This window comes from Culex pipiens, chromosome 3 (assembly GCF_016801865.2).
Source record: "Culex pipiens pallens isolate TS chromosome 3, TS_CPP_V2, whole genome shotgun sequence".
Classification (NCBI taxonomy): domain Eukaryota; kingdom Metazoa; phylum Arthropoda; class Insecta; order Diptera; family Culicidae; genus Culex; species Culex pipiens.
Window position 1 is genome coordinate 132,011,678 of NC_068939.1, and position 25,961 is coordinate 132,037,638.

Below are 25,961 nucleotides of genomic sequence, written 5' to 3' on the forward strand. Positions count from 1 at the left end.
AATTCCCTCCGCTCTAAACGATCATCTCGAGCTCGCGCGCGTAAAAGATGGCCTGCTCGGCCAGTTCCCGCGACGGGATCGGTTCCTTGGGCTTGGCCAGCTCGCTGATAAAGTGGTAGAAGCCGTCCGCGTTCAGCTTCCAGCCCTTCTTTTCGGCAAACTGTTTGACCTCGTCCTTGGACTTGAGGTTGAGCCGCTTGGCCGCTTCCTGCACGGAAACGCGCTCGTACGAGCTCTCCAGACAGGCGCCGATCTCGTCGCGCACCGTCTGCAGCAGGATGTCGGTGAAGAAGTTGTACGATTCCGCCGGGGCGTTGCCCTTGGCCGCGAAGATCTTGTTGTAGCGGCCCTCCATCAGGTACTGCTCCAGGGCCAGCGGATGCCGGATGTACTCGTTCTCCTGGATGATGTCCGCCGGAAGCAGCTCCAGCTCGGTGTGGAACTCGGCCACGCGGTTCTGGGACAGCAGGAAGAGCAGGTTCAGCCCGAGCAGCTGGTACTTGTTCTTGGATTCGCCGATTTCGTTCCTGAAGAGAAGCATCGTTAATAAATTTGGCAGATATTAAACCCGGAGTCCAAATCTCACTTGTAATCGTAGTAGTAGCACTTGAGCTGCGAAATGTACCGCTCAAAGGCCGGGATATTCTTGGTGGCCACGCTGTACTCGACACCAATCTCCAGCACGTCCCGGGCAATCACAAGCTCCTGCTGCGAGGCCGGACTGTTGCTCGTGGGCAAGTAGGACAGCTCGGTGAGGGCAATCTGCGAAATATCAAACAAATTCGTTAAAGGACCATTCAAGGGGAAGGAGTTCCAGCAAACGAACCTTCAGCTTGTCCAGCAGGGAACCGCACAGCTTGAGGTTAATCGGGCTCTTGATCCACTCCGTCTTGAGCTGCTTGTACAGGGCGACGACGTTGTCCATTTTGGGTTGCTTGACGGGGACTTCCGGTGGCGACGTTGGTTTCCAGGGGGTTATTTGTAGTCTTCGAATTACTCTTTGAGGGAGAGGAAATTAATAGTTCTAGATTTTTTGCTGATTTTTATTTGCTTCCACTCTCAAATAAACACAATGAACGCGACTCTGCACAAAATTGAAGTGTCATGCTTGGAGCCGCAAGTTTGACAGGGATGTCATAATGTGGGATTTCTTTGCAGCGGTTGTGATGTTTACTTGTGTGTGTGCCGCTTCAAAGAAATTCTAAGGAACCGCTGTGCGGAAAGTAGCGAAATGTTTGATCGGGACCTAACATTTTTGTTTATTTCTGAAAATATCGATTTACAAAAACCCAATTTGTCAATTTTCATATTTGAAAGCTAGAGCGGAGCTCTGAAGGAATGCAAAACTCCATGGTTAAAAAACGAAAATAAACGGTTAAAAAATGGGTCACAAAATTTTGTTATCTCAAACGGTATACAGCTAAAAAGGGACATGAACGGTTATTTTTTTTTATGAAAAATGAAACGTACACACAAATTCTGTAGAACAAAAAAAATCTAAAGTTTCTTTTTAAAAGGTCGTATAAGCAATGGGATTACTTATATGTAAATGACCTTTTCAAATAAAACTCTAGATAGTTAAAAATTCAAACTCCAAAATAAAAAAATAAAAAAATGTGAATACAGTCCGTGCTTGGTTATCTGAATAATTTGGTGTAGAATTTATTAAGAATGCTTTTAGTTTGTTTTGTATTTTATCAATAACTTTAAAAATAAAAGGCTTTGAAGAAATTGGATCAGCGGTGAATGTAGTTTCCAGCTTGCAGAATGTAATGCAATAAATAACTCAGTTTGTTTACTTTTGTCGCATAGGACCTGTTGTGGTTGCTTGGCAACACTGCCTGGGGGGGAGTAAGGAGATCAGACGATAGAAGGAGTCACTCAATAAAGTTACGTCAAAAGCTACAGACGTGCGCGTTTTACTCACGACATTTTGGCGACGCGAGCGGGACTTTTCTAGATTAAATTCGTCAAGTTCTTGAAAAAAAGGCGTTCGTAGATTAAATTCGAGTTAAAGTAGCGCGGCGTGAAATCAAATTGCGAAAAATAAACCGAAGAACGAACGTTACGAACACACGCGAAACCTAACCTTGAAGGTGCTACGCCCCAACCCTGTGCAGCAGTTAAAAAAACAAAATGGAGGCCAAACCGGTCCTGCCGCCGTTCGACGTGACTGACCCAACCTCAATCGCGAGTCGGTGGGCAAGGTGGAAGCGATCGCTGGAGTTGTTCTTGGAAGTGAACTGCATCGCTTTAGGGGCCCGCAAGAAGTCGTATTTGCTGCATTACGCCGGGCCGGACGTCCAAGATATATTTTACAACATAGAAGGCCATGATGCTGCAGCTCCGGTCGGCAGCGACGTCTACAAGGAGGCGATACGGCTACTCGACGCTCACTTTGCCCCATTGTCGAGCGTACCCTACGAGAGAGTGATGTTCCGGAGGATGAAACAGCAGGAAAACGAAACTCTGGAGAAATTCATTCACCGTCTCCGCGACCAAGGGCGGCTTTGCGAGTACGGCGAGGCATTGGAGATGCGGATAACGGAGCAGGTCTTCGACAACGGCAACTCGGATGCGTTGAGGGAAGCAATTCTCAAGAAGAAGCTGATGACAGTTCCAGAGATCTCCGAGGAAGGGCGCGTCTTGGAAACAGTGAAAAGAAACCGCGATGAAATGAAGAAACCGGAAGGGGAAAATTCAGTGAATTTTGTGCGTAAACCGAAACCCGGGGACGTTTGTTATCGTTGCGGCAACAGTGGCCACTACGCAAGCGACAAGAAGTGCCCAGCTAAAGCTCAAAAGTGCGACAAGTGCAAGCTAGTGGGACACTTCAAGTCGATGTGCAAAACGAAAAAAGGAAGAAAAGCTGACCAAAAGAGTGAAGTGCGACAGGTGAAAGTACCTGAATCAGAGCGAGAATCAGACAGCTCGTCGGAGGATGATGTACAACACGTGTACGCTGCCGGGTCAGTGCCTGAAAAAGTGACCTGCTTTGTGGGCGGAATCAAGCTGGATTGGGTCGTCGACTCGGGCGCTCACGTGAATGTTGTGAGCAACGACACCTGGAAGCAGCTGAAGAAACAAGGGTGTGCGGTCAGCCAAGAAGAACCATCGAACAAGACGCTGAGAGCGTACGGTGATGGAAAACTAAAAGTGCAAACAGTGATCAAAGCCGACATTGCTACCAGGAAGAAAACAGTGCATCGCGAGATCTATGTAGTTGCAGCCAGAACGACGAAGAGATCCAGAGGGTGAAATTGGCACTAAACGACGATTGCTGGGAAAACATCAAGCCGTACGCACCGTTCAAAGCAGAGCTCTGTTTTTCCCAAGACGTTTTGCTGAGGAAGAACAAACTTGTTATTCCGGAAGTGCTTCGTCAAACTGTACTGCAACTCACCCACGTCGGTCACCCCGGAAAGGAAAAAATGAAGCGCAGAATCCGTACCGCTGTGTGGTGGCCAGGAGTCGATACCGCTGTCGAGAAGTTTTGTCGAAGTTGCACAAATTGCCAGATCGTGGGACAGCAGAGCAAGCCGGAACCGCTGCGAATACGGCAGCTGCCTACCGCTCCGTGGGTTCATCTCAGCATGGATTTTCTGGGGCCGCTGCCCAACGGGAAGTACGTCTTCGTTCTGGTGGATCTTTACAGCCGGTTTGTGGTAGCTGAACTGATGACGAACACTACATCTGCTGAGGTTATACGCCGTTTGAAGAAAATTTTCACGCAGATGGGTCTACCGCATGTGCTGCAAGCTGACAACGCTAAAAACTTCTCCAGCCAAGAACTCAAGGACTACTGCGTCGATTACGGCATAAAGCTCATGCACACAACTCCCTACTGGCCGAGCGCAAATGGTGAGGTGGAACGACAGAACCGATCGTTTCTCAAGGTCATGAAGATCAGCCAGCTTGAAGGATCCGACCTGGAAGAAGCCATGCAGCAATACCTGTACATGTACTCGCTCACACCACACAGTGTTACAGGTGTTGCCCCAGCGATCTTTGACGAAGAAATGCGGGATCGAGACTTGACGATCAAACACAACACCAAGGAGAACCGAGACAAGCGAGTCGGCGCAAAGGAATCGTCCATCGGCGTGGGCGACACGGTGCTGATGAAAAACATGCAGCCACAGAACAAGCTGTCACCAGGATTTCTGCCTACTCCGGGGAAAGTGGTCCACCGTTACGGGAGTACTGCTACCGTTGAAACAGCGACCGGACAGCAGTACAAAAGGAACGTGGCGCATCTGAAGGAGTTGCAGCAACCCCCAGCAGCGGAAGTGGATCAGCGGGGACCGGAGTCCATCGACTCTCCACCGGTCATCTCTGGACAACAGGATCAGCAAGCAGTTGCGGGCTACTCTCGGCAACGTCGGGAAATAGTTCTGCCAAAACGTTTCGAAGATTATCTACTTCAGTGACTTTCACAACTTTATTTGAAATAAGAGAGATATGTTGTGGTTGCTTGGCAACACTGCCTGGGGGGGAGTAAGGAGATCAGACGATAGAAGGAGTCACTCAATAAAGTTACGTCAAAAGCTACAGACGTGCGCGTTTTACTCACGACAGGACCTTTTGAAAATTTACTCTAGAATTGCTCGCTAAAATTTTACTTTGGTACGGATTATTGAATCGTCGGATAATTGAATCACGAGATTTTTATTTTTACCATTTTTTTACGATTCCAGCATTCAATTTCAAAATTCAGAGATTTAGAAACTTAAAAATATAAATATTCAAAACATAGAAAAAACCTTTGAAAAAACCAGATATCCAAAAAAATTGATAAATTCGAATTCAAAAATTCAACAATTCAAAAATATTATAGACCCAAGAAAATTCAAATATTTATGAACCTAATATAAGGCTTTCTAGGCCCGGTGAAAAAAATATAATTTAACCCAAAAATGACGAACTTCTCGTCACAGTGTCCTGATGCAAACATTGATCGAGCTCGAGCTGTCACTGCCCTGCGAAGTATGTTTGCTGACATATCGGGCGGCCAGTCAAAAAAACCAGCTAGAAGTCGCCTGACAAAAAACTTTTGCTAGAAAGAGATAGGAAACCTGATGCAAACAAACGTCCAGCTGTAATGTAAACATACTTTGAATGTGTTGGTAAATTTCTGACTAGAAAGCCTTATTAAAAAAGTCAAAGACATATAATTAAAAAAATTCAAAAATATCAATGAAGTTATGAAAAAAATTGTTTATCTCAAGTTTTATGTCTTTTTCCGATCTGTAAACTTGAAAAAGTCTAAAAGTGACCTATTTGATCCAAATAAATGTCACCATTATAAATAAATATTTTATAATAATCAATTGAACAAGTTCTTCAAAGGAAATCTTTAATTGGGTTCTAAAGCCTTATGTCAATTTTTATGTACAACGGTAAAAAACACGATTAAAAACCATTTCTGATAACTTTTTTTTTATTTTAATGCAAAAAAAAATTGACAAGACAACATTTTTTCGATGGATTAACTATGGTCCCCTTGGAACGAGCTGTCAAGTAGGAGCTTTTCTGACAAGAAAGACCTTGAGGATAATTTTTCAAAATTGATTTAAAAATCCATTTTAAACTCATTGTGGTCATACAAAGGGTCATTGTATTCAGAAAAATAAGCTTTATCGCTGTAAACAATAATATCAGCAATCTAAGCTTCATTTTAGGACCCAATTGCAATTTTCAAGGGGACCATATTTTCAATAACAAACCATCCACTAGGTCGTTAACTACAGGACTTTTCTGGTCTCTATTGCAAATTTCTGTTCGAATCTCGAAAGTGTGTTATGGTATGACCAGTGGCGGTACCAGGGAGGGGGGGAGAGCATGCCCCCCCTTCGACAGAAATGTGTTCTAGATTTGTCCGAGGAGTCATACACAAACACCGTAATAAAAAAAAGAGCCTGGTCACGCTACTGGGTATGACAGCACTTCGGAAGGAATCGGTCAAGAAAAAAATCAAATGGGCAGCAGCGGCAGCGCAAGCGAGTCAGAGAGGGTGAAGAAAAGTCCCAAGAAATCGCGCCCTCTTCTTTGTTCTGCTGTCCGTGAAGCTGTTTCTTGACCCCTTTCCTTCCGATCAGCATACTAGCCTTTAACCTTTCGGCAGCCGCGCTAGTGTACTTTGTGCATCGTTTGTAAGATCGTTTTAAAGGGAGGTTCAAACCTATTCGAATTAAGAAGCATGATAAAACAAATTATTTAATAAAATTACAGCTTTGATGTTGTTTATTGTTATTGTTTTGTTGCTGCCCACAAAAACGAGAACGTTTCCGGTAAAATTTAGATATTTTTAAAAACTTCAGTTTTTTTTAAATAATAACGCCGGAAAAGAAATGATGAAGTCGTTGAAGCGACGTTAAAAGTTTCGAGAAAGCAGCACCTCTAGTGAATCAGATTTTGCTGGAAACATTCTCCTCCAGAATTATTTAGTGAATGCGAACTTAGCTGGAATGCAATCTGTCTCTTACAGGATTACAAGGGGTGGGGGTAATTTTTGGATTCGGATACCTCGAACGATGCACCTTTTTTTATTGTCTTACAGTACAAATCAGTGGAAGATTCAAAAACTTCCCGTCTTCTACATCCCGAAAGATCGTGTAGAACCATCGAAGCCCTGGACCAGCTGCGAAACGATGACGAGAAGATATTTTAGACGATTCAACACCCTGCAAAAAAAAAATCAAATTCATTTCCTTCCAGACACATACTTCTCCAGTTTCACTTGGCCACCCGAAGCGCCGAAGCGAAACAAACACGACAAACAACAAGGTAAAGGATCAGCCTTAAGCGGTATACGCACTTCGGAAGGAACCGGTCAAGAAAAAAATCAAATGGGCAGCAGCAGCAGCGCAAGCAAGTCAGAGAGGTTGAAGAAAAGCCCCAAGAAATCGCTCCCTCTCCTTTGTTCTGCTGTTCGTAAAGCTGTTTCTTGACCCCTTTCCTTCCGATCTGCATACTAGCCTTTAAACGGATAAGAAGTAAACCGGAGACGCAGTCTACACTGAAATAAATATCATGATTGATGCTATTAGTTTCACATATAGATTTTTGCAGAATGACTCTGTACATGAACTGTATGAGCATTGCATATAAATGGATATGAATTTGCAATATGCTCACGCATATAAAATATATGTGCACGGCACCTGAACGGTATATGCAACGCTTACAAACTAAATGATTCGTCAATATGCAGCCGCATATAGCATGTATGTTTAGCACGCATGATTTTTGATAGCTATGCAATTCATTATTATAAACTACTCGTCATGTTGAAATGTGTTGATGCTTTTTTTCGGATAATAATTAAATTAAATGTTTTTTAAACACTTCTTTACATTTATTGTAGTATTTATTTGCTGAATCACATCTTTTGTTCATGTAGCGGAGCTGCTCGTGGCTGTGAAAAGACCTTGTCCTTGCCTTGTCCTTATCCTGTGCGGTCCTTGACGTCATAGCCGCAGTCAGCCGCGGGAACCCCCCGGAACTACTCTTGCGGTCTTTTATTGATGATCGTGACGAAGATTCCTTCGTGTAAATGGCTGGCCATAAGGTGACTTCCGGCGATAGGGCTTCCGGGAAGAATCCAACCTCGATCGAGATGTTTCGGTGTGCGAACGATGTCGGCTGTCCTTGCTGAGCATTCCCATATCCGGGTCAATTGCAGCCGGCACCATGCCCTGAACATCCTTCTGGCCATCTTCGTTGCTCTTCGCTTCTGGATTCTAGACCTGTGAAGAAAGAAGAAAGTTTAGCAAAATTCTCAATTTCTCCACACTCATCTAAAACACCTCCGGATGCAACTTGCCGGCCACCTACAGCACTGTGTACCGGTTTGAGCCGATCACAACCTACGCACGCACGATTACGCAGCTGCACTCAAGGTACACGGGACAGGACACGTGCCAGATCATCAGATCGCCTGCGGGAAATCGTTCGGCTCTGGACCCCCTTCGTTCCGGAACCAGCTGCCATCGCGGAGCGCGGAATCCACAGCCAATTTCACTATAAAATTTCTGCAAAAATACACCACCATTGATTTCATTTGCACTTTTTTCCAGCACAATTTACTTACTTTTTAATTTGCACGGGTTAAACTTCCGCTCAATCGTTTGTGGGGCGTTTTTTCTTCGGAAAAAATGAACCGCTTCCAAAATGACTAACCCGAGGACTGACCGCATGCGACTGCTGCTGCTCGTTGATGTGGTTGACACACAGACATTCACGCGCAAACGATTATGCACACATTCGAGCGCACATTCATAAATGTTGTGAACCTTGCATATAAATCTCATGAGAAAAAGCATTCTGCAAAATTTTATAGTATCTCGCATATAAAACTTATATGTGCGGCTCACGAAGTGTATATGCGAGAACAATAAGTATTATCAAAATGAAGTCAAGCTCGGTTATGAGCAGTACGCATATAAAATCTATGAAGAATATTTATCAAAATTATATATTAGTCACATGGGATTCAATAAGATACCTTGTAGGTTTTATTACGTTTATTTTAGATTTTGTTATATGCAGTTTGCATATAGAAGCAATCATGATTTTAGTTTCAGTGTAGGACAACAAAGAAGTCACCTGGCCAAGACTACAAGAGCGTGGATATGGCCGAGGCTGCTGTTGAACTGGATTCGTTAATTTCAATAAGAAAAAAAAAACTAACGTGGTGATTATTGCATTCGATCGTAATATTACGATCGTAATTTCTCGACTCACGATCGAGATTTCTCGATAGTAAGATTACGACTTACCATCGACAAATCTCGATCTACCATCGACAAATTACGACTTACCATCGAGAAATTACGATCGTAATTTGACTGTTGAGAAATCTCGATCGTGGATCGAGAAATTACGATCGTAATTTGCTGGGTGATGAATAGAGAGAATGCGTAACGTGATTTTCGAATGATCCCACTTTGTTTACATCTACAAATTATGAGCCTGTTCAAGCACAAGCATGACCTTTTTCTACTGGTAAATGAGCTGTTTTAGTTTTTTAGTTTTTGACATTTTTTGCTGGAAAATGGTCGCGTTTCGATCGGTTAGAAGAGAGTTTTCTGTTTTTTTTTTTACAGGTGACGAAGAACTGTGGCAGGAATTCCCTGGCTGATTTTGGAATCCTGCAGCTCTTCCTGGTCCAGCAAAAAAAAAACATTGCTTATTCTAGCGAAGCTGATGCAGCAAACAGAGAAGATTTTCACTAAACCAGGTTTTCAAACGGAATCAAACAATAAAGTCAGCTTCTGGATTGATACAACCGCATAAACAACTTTCATTCATAATTCTAAAAAAAATGACGATCTCGCCTTTAACTTTCTTAAGATTTCTTGACTTCAACTCCAGGTCCTTAAAAGCCACACATTTTTCATTCTAGCACAAAAAAAAAACACTTTTTAATGATCGATAACAATACTCTCTACTCTTGGCGAACAGTAAATTGGTTCCACTTTGACAGTTCAAAATTGAGGCCGTTTTGCGAACCACTATTCAGCACCCAGGTAATTTGTAATACCGTTTTTCTGAATATTTTTTTATTTTAACAAAATATTTTAAAAAAAAATCTAAGTTCAATTTTTTTATATGAAAAAATAGAAAAATTAAGAAAAATCTAATTTCAAAAATTTCAAAAATTTCAAAAATTTCAAAAATTTCAAAAATTTCAAAAATTTCAAAAATTTCAAAAATTTCAAAAATTTCAAAAATTTCAAAAATTTCAAAAATTTCAAAAATTTCAAAAATTTCAAAAATTTTAAAAATTTCAAAAATTTCAAAAATTTTAAAAATTTTAAAAATTTTAAAAATTTCAAAAATTTCAAAAATTTCAAAAATTTCAAAAATTTCAAAAATTTCAAAAATTTCAAAAATTTCAAAAATTTCGAAAATTTCAAAAATTTCAAAAAATTCAAAAAATTCAAAAAATTCAAAAAATTCCAAAAATTTCAAAAAATTTAAAAAAAATAAATTGAAATTTTTAAAAAAATTTAAATTTTCGAAATTTTTGAAATTTTTTAAAATTTTTGAAATTTTTGAAATTTTTGAAATTTTTGAAATTTTTGAAATTTTTGAAATTTTTGAAATTTTTGAAATTTTTGAAATTTTTGAAATTTTTGAATACTTTGATTTTTTAAAACACGTATCGAGATTTTCTCGATCGTTAGTCGTAATTTGTCAATGGTAGATCGAGAAATTACGATCGAATGATCTCAATCTACTATCGACAAATTACGACCTACCATCGACAAATTACGATCGTAATATTACGATCGAGAAATCTCGATCGTGAGTCGAGAAATTACTATCGAAATATTACGATCGAATGCAATAATCACCACGTAAGATTTACGAGAATAAATGCAGTTGTTAAAGTGAATTTGAATGTTAATTGGGTACTAAAGCCCTATGTAAATTTTTATGTGCAACAGTAAAAAACACGATTAAAAACCATTTCTGATCACTTTTTTTTAAATTTTAAAGCATTTTTTTTTTTGACAAGACAACATTTTTTCGATGGATTAACTATGGTCCCCTTGGAACGAGCTGTCAAGTAGGACCTTTTCTGTCAAGAAGGACCGCGAGGTTAATTTTTCAAAATTAATTTAAAAATCCATTTTAAACTCTTTGTGGTTGTACTCAGAAAAATAAGCTTTATCCTAGGCTTTATCGCTGTAAAAAATAATATCAGCAATTCAAGCTTCATTTTAGGACCCAATTTGAAATGAGAAAAATACGACAAAATTATCACCGCCCCTCGGTGATAATTTTAATTTTCATTTTGATAAAACAAATTATGGTTCTGGTAAAATTAATTTATAAAAATGATAAGCATATTAAATTATTATTTTATCGATTTGATACATTTTACTTTTGACGTTTCTCAAATCACGTTTATCAAAATGATAATATGTTTTGTCAAAATGATATTGCAAATTTTGCACCAAATTCGACGCACTGCCAGAAAATATTCACACTTCAATTATTAACACATCAGTAGTTTGAGGTGTGCACATTTGTGAAGAGCTTTCCACAACTTGCTCGATTGTCTAAAAATCGTTGCAATCTGCAATAAATATCTTTCATCAAATTGACAATAAAACTTTTTGAATTTGATAAAATAAATTATTGGTTGCCAACCGATAATTTTATTTATCGAACTGATGGCAAGAATTTTATCGAATTGATAATGCTTTTTTCTGCGTGTGGTATCCAAATTTGACAGCTGTCAGTCGTTCCAATTGGCGAATTTGGATTCCCTCATTCGAATACAGTTCCATTCGAATTAGCGAATCCGCTCTGTACTTGTTCAAACAAGCAAAACCTATACCATTCAACGTACCTGTTAAAATTTACACGCAACAATTTAAGTGCTTTCACTTCCATAATTACCAAAATCGAATATTTTTCAGAAATAAACTCGACTGAAAATTCAAAAAAATCAAAGCTGTCACGCACTAAACTTTCTCAACACTCTTTTCATAGCCGGCTTTGATCTCTAACTTCTCCAGCCAGTTTGTTTATTCCAAGCGGTACCGTACACAAACCGCGCTTCAACCAGATCTTGCGTCATATTGTAAAATGTCGTATCTGCATGGGAAACCATTTTTCTAGTATGAATTCCAAGATGAATTTGCTCTTCTGCAAAGATTGTGCAGATTTTCAGAACAATTTTTTTGCCGAAACTTTTCCGGAAAAAAAACGTCTGCAAATCTGACTTTTACACGCTTATCAGCAAAAACCAAAAATTAGGTTATGATCGTAATTTTTCTAATAATTGCTTTGCTGCGGGCGGCCATCTTGCCCATTTTAAATCGACAACGTTCGAGCGCCATCACGGTAGGTTGGCAGGCCACGTTGGTTCCATTGGTATTGGTGCTGCCTGACGTCAGCACTTGTATCAAGTTGTGTGGTGTGACGTCACAATAATGCGAGTGTGTTGGTGAGCGTTTCGTGTACGGATACGATTCGGTGGTTTAAAAAGTTGCCCACCTTTTCGCGTGCCGCACTTTGACACTGCCGAACGCTTCGGTGTGTGCGTGTGTTGCCGACGAAATCGAGCAAGAAGTGACAAGTTTGGACTGGTTGGGGACGCGTACGTTCGGCAAGTTTTTCGCAAAAATAGTGAAGTTGATGCAATTTGCGCCGTGATTGATCGCCCGGAATCGACGCCGAAAGTGGGGCGCCATCGGAAGCGAACGGAGTTGGGTGGAATCTGGAGCCGGAAGGGGTTGAATTTGGCGACGGAAAAAGTTGCTTCCCGGGGGCCGCCAAAATCGAAGTAGGCTTGGGTAGCGGCGGCGACGGTGGCGGAGCCTGCTGCGAGAGCGCGGGAACTTTCGATTGAGCTGTCGCGGCGAATCGTTTTCTGGTGGGAGCGAGTAAAAAGACAAACATAAACAATAAAAATAATAAAGAGCGAACTGTCGCAAAGGAGGGCTGTGCGTGTGTTAGCAAAAGTCAGTCGGGATTTTGACGGAACGTGGAGAAAAACATAAACAGTTGTCATAAAGTGGCTGAAAAATAGGCGCTTTTTTCCAGGAGGGAATCGAAAATCAAGGGACGCCGTCAAATTTAGTGGGTGAGTACAGTTTTTCGGAGTTCAAATTGATGAAAGGTCGCCACGGTGTGGCGTCAGCAAAGCATATTTTTTTCTTTCTTTATCCCGTCTGCTTTGAGAGCAACATTCCCACGGATTCTTGATTACGGTGGTAGGTCGGAAGGGTAAGAAAGTAGGTTACCTACTTTGAGAGTTTATTCCTCAGAAGCTTTTGTCTGAAACTTAAGATTGATAGAGTTTCCGGCTTGGTTTCAGAATCCGATTCGATCCGTTTAGATTGATCCATTCCTACGGGAAACAGCATACAGATTCCAATTGCATTTCGCATCCGTTTCTCATTCCTGTTCGATTGCAGATTTTGAAACAAACGCATTCAGCCATCCGCATAAATGTCCCATGTTTGAACAGTTTCAACTGATACAAACGCGATTGAAATTCGCGATTGTTTTTTTCGAACCAGCGCTCCCCTCCTCTTCCTCTGAATGTCCCTATTTGATCCAGTTAGGCCGTTGCAAATATTTTTCAATGTTTATTTCGCCCCCCCCCCCCCCCCCCCCCCTTCAATGTTGGCCTGAATAATCAGGGGGCAAAAAAATTTTTTTTTCAAAAACTTCAAAATGTTGATGAAAATTAAAGCTTAATCAACTGAAAACCAGTTAAAATTCATTTCCCGCGTTTATAATCATATTTCGACGCCAACATTTCAAAAAGCATTATGTACAAACCATGCGTTTTGAGAAAAACGCATTTTAATGTTGAGCATCCATTTTCAATTCCCATTTTAATATAAAAGCTAAATAAGATGTTCTAATGATAACAAACGATGAAAAACCTTGCTTTTATTGATACTTGATTATCAAAATTCAATAAAACATTATTTCCGTAATTTTATTTGAGAAAAACAAACATAACTTCTTTTGAAATCACCAACGTCTATATCAACCTGCTGTCATTGAGGGAGACGCTTTGTTATGATTCGTTTTTCTTCGCCGAATGTACATGGCGCTTTGTTCATGATGCTTTTTTTTCGTCACGAGATTTATGTAGTCTTTTGTTTGACAGGTTGACAGGGCTATATAAACAGGGACTGCTGATGGCAGAGATTTTGTTTATGTTACTTTATTTAAAATCATGATTAAACAGACTTTACTGAAGTAACTTTTGCTCATTTTTGGTGGAGAGGTAGCTTATTAGGAGTACTTTTAGAATATGTAATAACCCAGAAAGTGTCAAAATGTACATGATGCCTTTTGAAATGTTACCGTCGACATCTCCAGAAAAAGAATGGGAAGATTAAATGAAAATAAAAACGATCCTACTTACGGTCCTACTTGACAGCTCGTACGTTGTTTTCCAAATTAAACTTTATATACTCATAACTCGATAGGGTTGTCAGATCTTCAATCTTTTGGACTCGTTTGATAGATCTTTGATTACGCATCCAACGATAGGTCACATGATTGATACGAACATCGTTTCCATCGAAATATCTGAGATCCGGATTCAAATGTGTGTTTAAACAACATTTAAGTGCTAATAACATTTGATGGGGTTGTCAGATCTTCGCTGTTTTAAGCTCATTGGAAAGGACTTTCAAAAACCTTTCTAAAAATATATAACAAGAAGGGTTTTCTTACAAAAACCACAATCTTCCAGACCTGACTTCGGATAGTCAAATCTTAGTATAATCTAGTCTGAACAGTATCATGAAAATGGAATAAACATTTAAATTAAATGAAAGACAGAGAAAGGAAAACAGAGAAAGAAGATCTAGAAAAATAGAGCGGGGGAGAAAGAAATCTCGCTTACTTTTTCAAAAGGTCCTATGTGGATTAGGTGGTTTTGAAAAAGTAATCTAAAAATATAGAAAGAGACAGAAAAGGATTTACAGAGATAGGGAAAAAAAAGAGAGGGAAAAAGATAAAAAGTGAAAAGAGAGAAATGATACATAAAGAGAAAAATAATAAAAAACAGAATAAAAAGAGAGAAAATAGAGAGAAAAAAAAAGAGACAGAAAAAAAAACATAGAGAGAAAAAAAAAACATAGAGAGAAAAAAATATAGAGAGAGAAAAAATATAGAGAGAAAAAATAGAGAGAGATAAAATATAGAGAGAGATAAAATAGAGAGCGAGATAAAATAGAGAGAGATAAAATAGAGAGAGAGAGATAAAATAGAGAGAGAGCGATAAAATAGAGAGAGAGATAAAATAGAGAGAGAGAGATAAAATAGAGAGAGAGCGATAAAATGGAGAGAAATTTGTCTCCGTCGGACGAGGAAGTAAATATTGGCCTCGGTCTAACCTAGAAGTTATTATTTATTGGTAAGTTTTCAAATGAGCACTTACAATGAACTCAAATTTATGAGCGATGAACTGAAATGCATGTATAAAGTCACAGACAGGAATAAGAGAGCAGGAAATGGGACGCGAATGTCAAGAAAATGAAGGAATTCGACAAAAAATGGGAGAGAATTGAGCGAAAAGAGACCCGGAAATGGACATTTTTCTCTCAATTCTCTCTCGTTTTGAGCAATTCTCTACGAAATCGGTCTTTTTTCTTCAATTTTAATTTTTGTATTTTTTAATCCGACTGAAACCAGCCTTCGGTATGCCCAAAGAAGCCATTTTGCATCATTAGTTTGTCCATATAATTTTTCATACAAATTTGGCAGCTGTCCATACAAAAATGATGTATGAAAATTCAAAAATCTGTATCTTTTGAAGGAATTTTTTGATCGATTTAGTGTCTTCGGCAAAGTTGTAGGTATGAATACGGACCACACTGGAAAAAAATTACACACGGTAAAAAAAATTTGGTGATTTTTTTATTTTTTTTAATCAATACTAATTAAAAAAAAAATCGAAATATTGGTCGCAAAAAATTTTCAACTTCATTTTTCGATGTAAAATCAAATTTGCAATCAAAAAGTACTTTAGTAAAAATTTGATAAAGTGCACCGTTTTCAAGTTAAATCCATATTTAGGTGACTTTTTTGAAAATAGTCGCAGTTTTTCATTTTTTAAATTAGTGCACATGTTTGCCCACTTTTAGAAAAAAATATTTTTGAAAAGCAGAGAAAATTCTCTATATTTTGCTTCTTAGGACTTTGTTGATACGACCTTTAGTTGCTGCGATATTGCAATGCAAAGGTTTAAAAACAGGAAAATTGATGTTTTCTAAGTCTCACCCAAACAACCCACCATTTTTCAATGTCGATATCTCAGCAACTAATGGTCCGATTTTCAATGTAAAAAATATGAAACATTTGTGAAATTTTCCGATCTTTTCGAAAACAATATTTAAAAAGATTTCAAATCAAGACTAACATTTCAAAAGGGCCAAACATTCAATATTACGCCCTTTTAAAATGTTAGTCTTGGTTTAAAAAAATTGAAAATATTTTTTTCGAAAAGATCGGAAAATATTTTTTTTTTCTGTGTAGTCCGTATTCATACCTACAACTTTGTCGAAGACACGAAATCGATCAAAAAATTCCTTCAAAAGATACAGATTTTTGAATTTTCATACATCATTTTTGTATGGACAGCTGCCAAATTTGTATGGAAAATTATATGGACAAACTAATGATGCAAAATGGCTACTTTGGGCATACCGAAGGCACCAAAAATGTTTCAGTCGGATTAAAAAATACAAAAAAAAATCGAATGACCGAAATCCTAGAGAACTGCGGGAAAGTTTGTAAGATTGCCTGCCTTGAGCATAATAAATAAAACCTTTCAACAAACACTTTGATTTTGGGTCACATGACCATCTTCTATGGTGAATCTTGGCCATTTGGTAGAGTATTAACTCTATCCTACTAACAACTGTTATGGTTTCTGGTACTTATTAACATTCCTGCCTCTTAAAATCGAGATCTTCAAACTGATATGGCGGGCGCCGTTGGTGGCCAATGACTGTACCCATTCGCAGCTGAAACACCAAATAGATCGTTGGAACGTATGATCGGTAAAGCTGAGCGAAAGATGAATAAATAAATTACAGAAAAATGAGAAAGAGACATTAAATTCATTTAAATTTTTCAGAAACTCCGTTTTAGGTACCGCTTACGAAGTTTTTCAATCCTCCTTCCAGAATTTAATTTGCATCCAGTGCAACTACTGCTCGAACTTCAACAATGCCGCGCTTGAAGAAGAAGGAGGTGGCCACTCCACCTGCCGCCGCTCCGGAACCGGCAGCCCTCAGCCTAACGGCCGGTCGCTCCCGGCGCACCATCAAACCGAACCGCAAGTATCTGAACGACAGCATCGTATCGATGCCCCCCTCGAAGACTTCGTCCCGCTCGAGCAGCCCGGACGACAGCGATCTCAGCGAGGACGAGTACCGGAAGAATGCCCGCGACGAGGAAGAGGAGGAGGACGATGATGACGATGAGGAGGTCGTGCCGGTAAAGTCGACGGCCGCCGGGAGGAAGAGTGTGGCGGCCGCTGCGGCGGCGAAGAAGACGTCGCTATCGCCGGGGTCGAGACCGCGCGGCAGGCCGCCCAAGTCGGGCAAGGCGGCGGTCAAGACGGAACCGGTCAAGAATCTGCGCAAGGAGGTGATGAAGAAGATGGACCTGACGACGCTGAGCGTGGGCAAGGCGCGCGTGCTGCTGACCCCGCTGAAGCAGGACCCCAAGCGGAAGCTGAACCTGGACGAAACGGTGGAGAAGGGTGAGGATCGGGGGTTGGGGCGTGGAAGGGACTCAGCTTTAACGATGAATTTGTTTTTACAGAAAAACCAACCCCGAAAACTCGTGAGGCGGAAAAGGTGGAAAAACCGCGGGAGGTCGTCAAGCAGAAGGTCGTGGTGAAGCAACGCGAGCCGGAGAAGGTTCCGCCGGCGGCGGTTGCCCGCGAGCGGGCCAAGTCGGAGGCTCGCGTTGTGCGCAAGAAGGCGGAGCCACCGCCGCAGGCGCAGGCTAGCAAGAAGGAAGACGCGGACGCCCTGAAGAAGGTCATCAATCCGGTCGCGGTGAAGAAGCAGCTGGTGGAGAAGTCGATTCTGGACAAGCGCGCCAAGAAGGTCGAGGAAGAGGAGGGGGAGGAGGACGATGATGATGACGACGATGACGTTCAGATTGTGGGAATAAGCCGCGAGACGAATCCGGTGTTGGGACGGAAAACGGCCCGCAAGAGTCCGCTGGTGGCGAAGCAGATTTCGCCGCTGCCGAAGAAGGTTCCGGGTAAGGCAACGCCGCCTGTTGCGGCTGGGTTGAAGCGCAAGGCGGAAGTAGAAGCGAAGCCGCAGCCGGGTCGTCCGGTGAAGAACGCAAAGCTATCGATTACGGTCGATTCCGATGATAGCGAGAGTAGTGGCGTTGAGGAGGTTGAGGATGAGGAACCGGCGCGTCGGACGACGCGGTCCAGCTTGCCGTCGGACAAGGGTTCGGCGGCGTCAACGCCGCAGAACAGTTCCGCCGGGAAGGTCGCCCCGGCTAAAGAGTCGCCAGCTTCGGCGCGCGGTAGAAAGGAGCCGGACTCGGTGAAGTCTTCCCTGACGAAATCGATCAGCATGCCAGCGTTGGACAAGTCCAAGCAGGGATTGCCGGGCAAGTCGGTGCAGACGCCGGCCGCCAAGGTACTGTCCAAGCCGATGGCGGCGTCCACTCCGAAGCCTTCGGCCGCGGCACTTCCTTCGAAGAGCAAATCCGAGCTGAATCTCGTTGATCCGATTCTTTCGACCGGGAAGGCACCGACGTCGGCGGATCGTGCCAAGGCCAAGAGTGCCACCATTCGGATCGTGGACATTGGCGACATCATGAAGAAGCGAGCGGCCAGCACGCCGGACGTCCGGAAAGATGCGTACGAAAGCAGCAGCAGCAGCAGCAGCGATTCCGACGATGGCGAACCATCCAAGCCAAAGACCAACACCGAACTGGTGGCGTCGATTCTCGAGCGCAAACAGGCCGTCAACGTGGACCACCTCCGGACGAATCGACCCTCGAAGCGTGGCCGACCAGCCAACAAAGCCTCCCCCAAAGGTCGTCAATCTACGGCCGCCGCCGCCACCCCCACCGAAGAAGATGACGAGATCGACTTTGAGGACATGCTGCAAACGAACATCGTCACCGCGAACAAGGTCCAGAAGGTGATGCAACCGGCCGCCGGAGCGCGCCAGCGAAGGTCCGACGAGAACACCAACAAGCGACCCGGCAACAACAACAACAACCTGTACAAATCCAACAACAACGGCCGCTTCGGCTCCTCGAGCTCGCTGAACCGGTCCGGGTCGGCCTCGCCCCACAAAAACCCACCCCGCATCCTCAACTCCACCATGAAGATGGGCGACAGCCGGCCCTTCGCCAAGCTGGTCTCCAACAGCGGCAACAAGCACTACTCGATCGACCTGACCGACCCGGACAACAACGTTAAGCTGGTGGCCTCGCCGGATTCGCCGCCACCACCACCAACGACGACGACGCCGCAGCCGATCAAACGGGGTCCCCCGGTCAAGACCATTACGCGACCTGCTACGGCCGCCGGTGGCCTGCGGAACGCCGGCAACGCGCTGAACAAGCCGATTGGAGGAGCGGTGCAGCGGTCCGTTTCTTCGTTGACGGCGGGATCGACAACGGGTAGTCCCAAAATGAAGAAGATCACCTGCTACGAGACCTGGTAAGCTTCACTCGGTTAAGTATCGTCCCAGATATTAACGACATGTCTTTCCCCCCTCCAACCAACCAGGTACGTCATCAACATCCCCAACAGCGAAAACAAACCGGAGAAGCCCTCGTTCGCCATGTCCATGATCGGCCTCGGCAACGAGGCGGACAAGATCCAGCTGCCCTCCGGCGAGTGGTCCCACAAAATAATCCTCACGAAGCGGAAAACGGCCCCCGCCGACGGCGACGAGGTGTTCAACGGGGACGTCGAGGACCGTGCCATCAGCGAGGAGGAAAAGCGCAACTACGAACCGTGCAACATCATGTTCCGGCGGCGGACGGCCGTGCCCGGCAAGTTCAACCTGCAGTACGACCGCGCCGTCATCTTCAAGAACGACACCTTCTTCATCAACGTCGACGGCAAGAACTGCCAGCTGGTGGGGGCGCCCACCAAGCTCGACGACGCCGCCGACATCGAGACGCTCCTCTCGGTGGTGGACTATGTGAATCTGAAAAACACCTGCGTCGAACTGTCGGCGGCCTAGACCGACGACCTCTTCAGTGTACATAGCTTTTATCAAGGCGGATGACGACGAACGAAACAAACACAAACACACATTTACACACACATACACACAAATTATAGCCGTACAAGGATAAACCGAGAGATGATTTATCGTGACTATTTTCGCGGACGGGTTTCAGTTTGCTTGCAATTTAAGAAAAAGCAAAAACCCGCTGCAGGCGCTCCCAATTGCAGAAGAGAGGTAAATATCGTTGACTTTTGTATTGTGGGTAAGACCTTTTTATTTTCAAAGTGAGACATGCGTTCAGCCTTGATTTTAACAGATTGTATTTTGAAACAAAATATAACTGCTCTTTTGAGAGCACGCACTCCGTTGGGGGAATTGAACGCCCCCACCAGATCAGTACTCGTTATTTATTAGCATGTCGCGTACAGATTATGTTAAGAACGTCTCTCACATCTTTTCTATAACGAATTAAGGTGAACCTAGGTGTAAGTAGTGCATTTGCAATACAAAATAGTGGCAAAATACAGAGAGAACTTTTTTTGTAATGTTGTGTCTTTTCCATGCTTTAGAAAAGCAACCTCAACGAAACGTGTCTGCGGGAAACGCTGCAATGTGGGTCTGGCCAACATCTGCTTTAGACGCACTGGGTTTCGTCGTTTGTTTACAATGCGTACGCACGAGCTTCCTTCCTTACGTGCTCCGAAATCTGTTTTTTCCCCAATTTCACCCACTCTATCCGAACCACGTGGTTAGAAACACTGAAAACCCTTATTCGAATAAAAAAGTTGATTAGAAGCAACTTCAAGGAATTTCCTCAACGTACAATATTAAAACGTCGGTCTGACCATCCTTGTTTGGCTAGCATCTCGACACGTTGCTTCGTTTCTTTTACTCTTCTACTTTTGTTTACAATGCGTACACACAGATCTTCCTTCTTCTTGTGCAGTGAAAGTATCTTCAATAATCCTTTTCATCGAATAACATTCTAAAAATCTTAATTTTCGCTAATTTTAAACTCTGAAATGTCTCCAACTCGCTAAGAATATCTTGACCACTCGATTTGACGTTTGTTGAATACACGCTTTCGCAGTTTACTTCAAAATCAGGCTAAAATCTGAAAAAGTGTACGGTTAGTAGTTTTGAGTAGCCAGAGCTCAAAATTGGGTAAATTTTGAGATTCAAATGAATCGAACAAGTTTTTGTAGAGTTAGCCAAGTCCTGGAATATTTTTTCGACCGTATGTAACAGTTTTTAAGTAATTGTTTTAAGTGAAATTAATTGATTTTAGATTTTTGAAGTTTTGAGCTATTTTTTAAAGGAACAGCATCTAATAAGGCTTTCTACGCCCAGTGAAAAAATATAATCTATCCCAAAAATGACGAACTTCTCGTCACAGTGTCCTGATGCAAACAAAGATCGAGTTCGAGTTGTTACAGCCCTGCGAAGTATGTTGGCCGACATATCGAGCGGTCAGTCAAAAAAAAACCAGCTTGAAATCGCCTGACAAAAAAACTTTTGCTAGAAAGAGATAGGAAATCTGATGCAAACAAACGTCCAGCTGTCGTGTAAACATACTTTGAATGTGTTGGTAAATTTCTGACTAGAAAGCATTATTCCAGCGTGCCTCTAATGTTGCCATAACAGCACTATGACATTCAATTAGGGGGAGGGGGGGCAGAATGGCCCGCCTAAGTAAAATGCGCCAAAAACCATAGAAAAACATGAAAACTTATGAATTCAGTGTAGTAGGCTTATGCTTTGGGATGTTCCCTTCAATGTTATATACTTGGTTGATGAAATTTTTTAGCTTAAAACTGTTTTTGAGCCACTTTAAAAAAAAAGTTTTTTCGACTTTTTTTCCAGGGTGCGGGGCAGAATGGGCCACCCTGTGGGGCAGAATGGGCCACCTTAGAAAACAAGCCATTTTGTCTAATACAACGTTGAAGGGAGATAAGAAATGACTTAAGGTACCTTTCTAACATAGTTTCCATGAAGTTAGACCACTTTAATAAAAATAGTCACTTATCAAAACAAAATTTTTGAAAATAGTGTTAATATGTTGAAAAAGGACACTATTTTTACAAATAATCATCAAAACAACTAAAAAATCAACTAATTTTGCATTAAACGAGATTTGTGAAGCTACCTGGAGTGAAATAATCCATTTAATCCAAATTTCATAACTTTTGATTGTTTTTATAAGGCAGGATAAGGGTGGTCCATTCTGCCCCCAAGTGGATTTTAATTTAACACTTCCACCACCAAGTCTCTAAATGATTTTAAGGTTCCGTTGTTGTTTGTATACCTTGGTAGTAACATCTAGTAACGTTATAAGCATTGAGCAAACTTTTTCAAACAATCCAACTTTTCAGAAAGCTTATTTAAAAACCTCGAAATAAACAACATTTGCGTAGTTTTGTCAATAAATTTACATTTTTGCTCATAATTCGAAAAATACAATGAATTCAAACGTCGTTTTCGGTATGGTGAAGTTATTTGACGTCCTTTATAAGACCCTTTCCTTACAATTGGTCTAAATCCATTCTAAAGCCCAAAACCAAGGGTGGCCCATTCTGCCCCCCTGGTCCATTCTGCCCCCCTGCCCCTACAGCTCATCAACTGAAATCGAGTGATAAATAGCTCAATAAGAAGTGAGCAAGCAAGTTTCTATCAAGAGTTATGCAAAATAAGTTGTTTAAATAGTGAAAATCTGATTATTCAATGGAGTTAGGAGCGAGTGCTTAACTTGCCAAACATACGAGAATTCCCCCTAAATTTATTGTTTAATTCTTTGCTGAATTTTGGAATATTAATATTTTTTCATCTTTTGGGTTTTTAATTTAATAATTGTTAATTTGCAATATTTTTTTTACATTTTGAATTATTTAAATTTTAGAATTTCTGAATATTTTTTTTTTTAATTTTGAATGTTTTTTTTTATTTTTGTGTTTTAAATTCTTAAATTTTTGAATACAACAATTTTTTTTTAAAAGAATTTTGGAACATTTCTAGATTTACGAAAAGAATGCCCAACATTTCTTGAACTCGTTCCTTCCGAGCTCCGTACTCAGCTTCGGGGTGAATTTGGCTATAATTTTGAGTAATTTTCACTTAAACTACAGTGAAATTTACTAATTTTTTTAAGAATTTCGCACAACATACGACGTGTTAGGGTTGTCTGAAAATGGCCATTTTCGTCAATTTTTGCAAAAACCACATTTAAAAAAAAAATCGGTTCCGCACCATTTCAACAGATTTTAACTGTCTAGAGCGCAAACAAAAGGGTGTTAAACAGGCTTTTAAGGAAAAATAGTTAAAAGTTTCAAATATCTAGTATAATATTTAAAAAGGTCAAATGAAAACTTAAAATGCTCATTTGAAGTTCTCGGGACCAAAGAGACTATGTCTGAAATATTTTTATCAGATTCCTCGGAAAATTTTACATAAGAAATAAAATAAAATGGTGAAGTTATGTTTTTAATATTCCGACATACGATTTTTCGAAAATAAAAACTGGGTTTTCCAACGCGCCGCGCGCTTGAACGGGAAAATGACGAAATCGGCAAAAAACAACTTATTTCACTAAAACTGCGACAACCATAAAAAAAATTAAGCGATGACCTATACATGTTTGGTTACCAAAAGTTGCGTATTTCAATCGTCAAATTCTGTATGAAATTCACCCAACTCTGACGTTGGACCTCAAAATTCCCTCCTGATTAAGTTTAATTTTGACGAAAATGAGTGATTTGTTGTGTGCGTGTTGACCAAATCTTGATGGTATGAATAATCTGATTTGAGTTAGTTTGAATAAGCGTGTGGACTTATGATTCACCACAAGGGTTTCAGGTTATGGCAATGGTTTTTTTAAAAGAAAGGTAGGTTGTCTTGACTCGATTCCTGCAAATGGTTGGACATTTTTAATATTTTTTTCTTCAATGCTTTTTCTAAATTTTCAAAAAGTGCAAAAATGGCATTCTTTTATTAATTTGCGCAAATTTATTTGCAAAATTTTGTTGGTCCCTTCGCATTTGAAGTTTTCCGATGTTTTTTCCAAAGGGCCAACATTCCCATTGTACTGATTTTCACAGAGGGCCTCGCGCTCGAAATTTCCTTATGCCGATTTTTGCAAAGGGCCTCGCGAATTTAAATATTGTGCCGACTTTTCCAAAGGGCCTCCCGTTCACGAATCACCCCTCGTTGCTTTTTGACAGATGGCGACAAGGCAACCTGCTGCAAAGTGGGCAACCATGGTTTATATTTTAATTTCTGATTTTTGGTGGGGAGGGTTTTGACCGGTTGTCGGCATAATGGCCGAATCCTTTTTAAAGGGGAGTTGGCTTTAAGGTCGATGGTATCTTGTCCTGTTTATTTTTTCTAACCTTTTTCTCTCTTTTTTTTTGCAGGTATCTTGAAATAAATTTGGAAGGAGTGTTGGCGTTGAAATATTTTATAAGAATAAATTTGAAAATGGACAAGTTGAGTGGTTGGAATGTCTCACGGGGTATAACGGAAGAAAAGAGTTTAGTGTACAAAAGTTTTCTAAAACTTTGCAAACAATACTTTACTATAACTTTATGATTGGTAAATTTTATATAAAAATTGGAGAGTTGTTAATTTTTAGTTTCTGTTTTATTGCGTGAAAAATAACACAACTGTATAAGCTTCAAGTAGTACACAAATAAGAGAGTAGTGAATACAAATATAATGTATCGAAACAATTTATTCAGTTATCAATAAAATGCAAAAACAGTAAGCAAAACGCCTTTTAAATGTACTCCCACTCGCACGGGTTCGATGACAAGTCCTGGCCAAGTCCCGTCTCCGAAAACCGCGGAAAGCTGGTCTGGGTTCCGGGTTTCTGCACCGACAGCGCCGCCACTTTGTTGGCGGCCGCAATACACTGCGTTAGCTCGGCTTCCGGATTCCGCGCCATAAAGTGCGCCAAGGCGCCTATAAAGGCGTCACCGGCACCCTGAAAGTGAATTGAATTCGTGGTCGAAATTATGTCAAGCGAATATTTGCCGCTGAGTTACCGTAGTGTCGACGACTTTGTCCACCTTGCACGGCTTCACGTGCACCACTTTGGCGTCATCTTTGGGCGCAAAGATGGCGCCTTTATCGCCCAGCGTGATCACAACGGTGTTGCAGCCCATGTCGCGTAGCTTTAGCAGGGCGCCTTTGGCTTGACTGAAAGAGGGAGGGCGAAATAATTTACGATTGCTCCACATATTGGTTCAAGCCCTTACATGACTGTCTCAACGGACATCCCGGTAATAAGCGCCGCTTCCGTCTCGTTGACGCAGAATATCGAACAGAGGCGTAACAGGTCGTGCGGGAAGCTCTCCACTGCGGGCGCCGCGTTCATGATCGAAGTTCCGGTGAATGTCCGTAGCGCCTCCAACGTCCCCGCCAAAGGCGTCTCCAGTTGACAAACCAGGATCTTCGCCCGCGTCAACAGGTCAGCACTCGCACCCACATCCGCCGGCAGTAGGCTATTGTTGGCGCCTACTACGATCACAATCTGGTTGTCCCCATTGTCGGCCACATTGATCTGAGCTATTCCCGTACTTTCGCCCTCCACGATCTTCACGTGGTCGACGTTTACGCCCTCGGACTCGAGCGCCTTTCGGTAATTGCTACCCCACGGGTCATTGCCCAGCTTACCGATGATGGCCGTCCGTGAACCTAGCCGGGCCGCCGCCACACACTGATTGGCGCCCTTACCACCGAATCCGGTGACGAATTTCGTCCCGTGCAGCGTTTCGCCCACCCTCGGAAGTCGCGGAACATAGCTGCGAGAAGTGCAATGTATTCCCAAACAAAAAAATAAAATCACCGCAAAAAGCAATCTAATTTACCTAATGAAATCGACAATACACGACCCAAAAACGACCACATCCAGATTCTGCGACATTTTTGCACAAATTTAAAGTTGTGACCTAGCAATTCCGAATGATACTAAAACTGATAAGGTTGCACTTGAAAGGTAGTGCACCGTCCTTTAATAAGGTGATAAGAAAGGGGGCTAGCGCTACGCACGATATTCTGTGTGTTTTGTTTGTTTGTTTTGCATCCCACCCAAGGTGGAAACAAACGAATGACGAGCATAAACAACCTGGGCACGACGACGGTGGCGAAGATGTTTTATGTTTTGGCCTTTGTTTTTTTTATGATTTCACGAATGTTGAATAATTTTTGTCATCTTAATGGTACGCTTAGATACAAGTTAGCTTT

General features: G+C 41.7%; 3 protein-coding genes and 1 long non-coding RNA gene across 4 annotated transcripts; 1 reads left to right on the top strand and 3 right to left on the bottom strand.

Annotated features, from left to right (window-relative positions):
- Positions 1-13: 13 nt before the first annotated feature.
- On the bottom strand, positions 14-11,514 carry LOC120420880 (26S proteasome non-ATPase regulatory subunit 8-like). The gene is made up of 4 exons (XM_039584003.2): positions 11,366-11,514; positions 827-998; positions 587-762; positions 14-527 (listed from the first exon to the last, which is right to left on the bottom strand). The coding sequence occupies exons 1-4, from the start codon at positions 11,407-11,409 to the stop codon at positions 14-16; spliced, it is 906 nt and encodes a 301-aa protein (XP_039439937.1). The 5' UTR covers positions 11,410-11,514.
- Positions 7,049-8,573, bottom strand: LOC120420881 (uncharacterized). The gene is made up of 3 exons (XR_005605910.2): positions 8,093-8,573; positions 7,809-8,033; positions 7,049-7,748 (listed from the first exon to the last, which is right to left on the bottom strand). It is a non-coding gene; the product is annotated as an uncharacterized LOC120420881 (long non-coding RNA).
- Positions 11,515-12,066: 552 nt separating the features above from the next.
- LOC120420869 (nucleolar protein dao-5-like) lies at positions 12,067-22,184 on the top strand. The gene is made up of 4 exons (XM_039583988.2): positions 12,067-12,604; positions 16,680-17,260; positions 17,323-19,204; positions 19,274-22,184. The coding sequence occupies exons 2-4, from the start codon at positions 16,723-16,725 to the stop codon at positions 19,734-19,736; spliced, it is 2,883 nt and encodes a 960-aa protein (XP_039439922.1). The 5' UTR covers positions 12,067-12,604; positions 16,680-16,722; the 3' UTR covers positions 19,737-22,184.
- A 2,245-nt stretch (positions 22,185-24,429) lies between these two features.
- LOC120420870 (ribokinase-like) lies at positions 24,430-25,790 on the bottom strand. The gene is made up of 4 exons (XM_039583989.2): positions 25,586-25,790; positions 24,974-25,519; positions 24,761-24,914; positions 24,430-24,699 (listed from the first exon to the last, which is right to left on the bottom strand). The coding sequence occupies exons 1-4, from the start codon at positions 25,639-25,641 to the stop codon at positions 24,493-24,495; spliced, it is 963 nt and encodes a 320-aa protein (XP_039439923.1). The 5' UTR covers positions 25,642-25,790; the 3' UTR covers positions 24,430-24,492.
- Between the last annotated feature and the right edge of the window lie 171 nt (positions 25,791-25,961).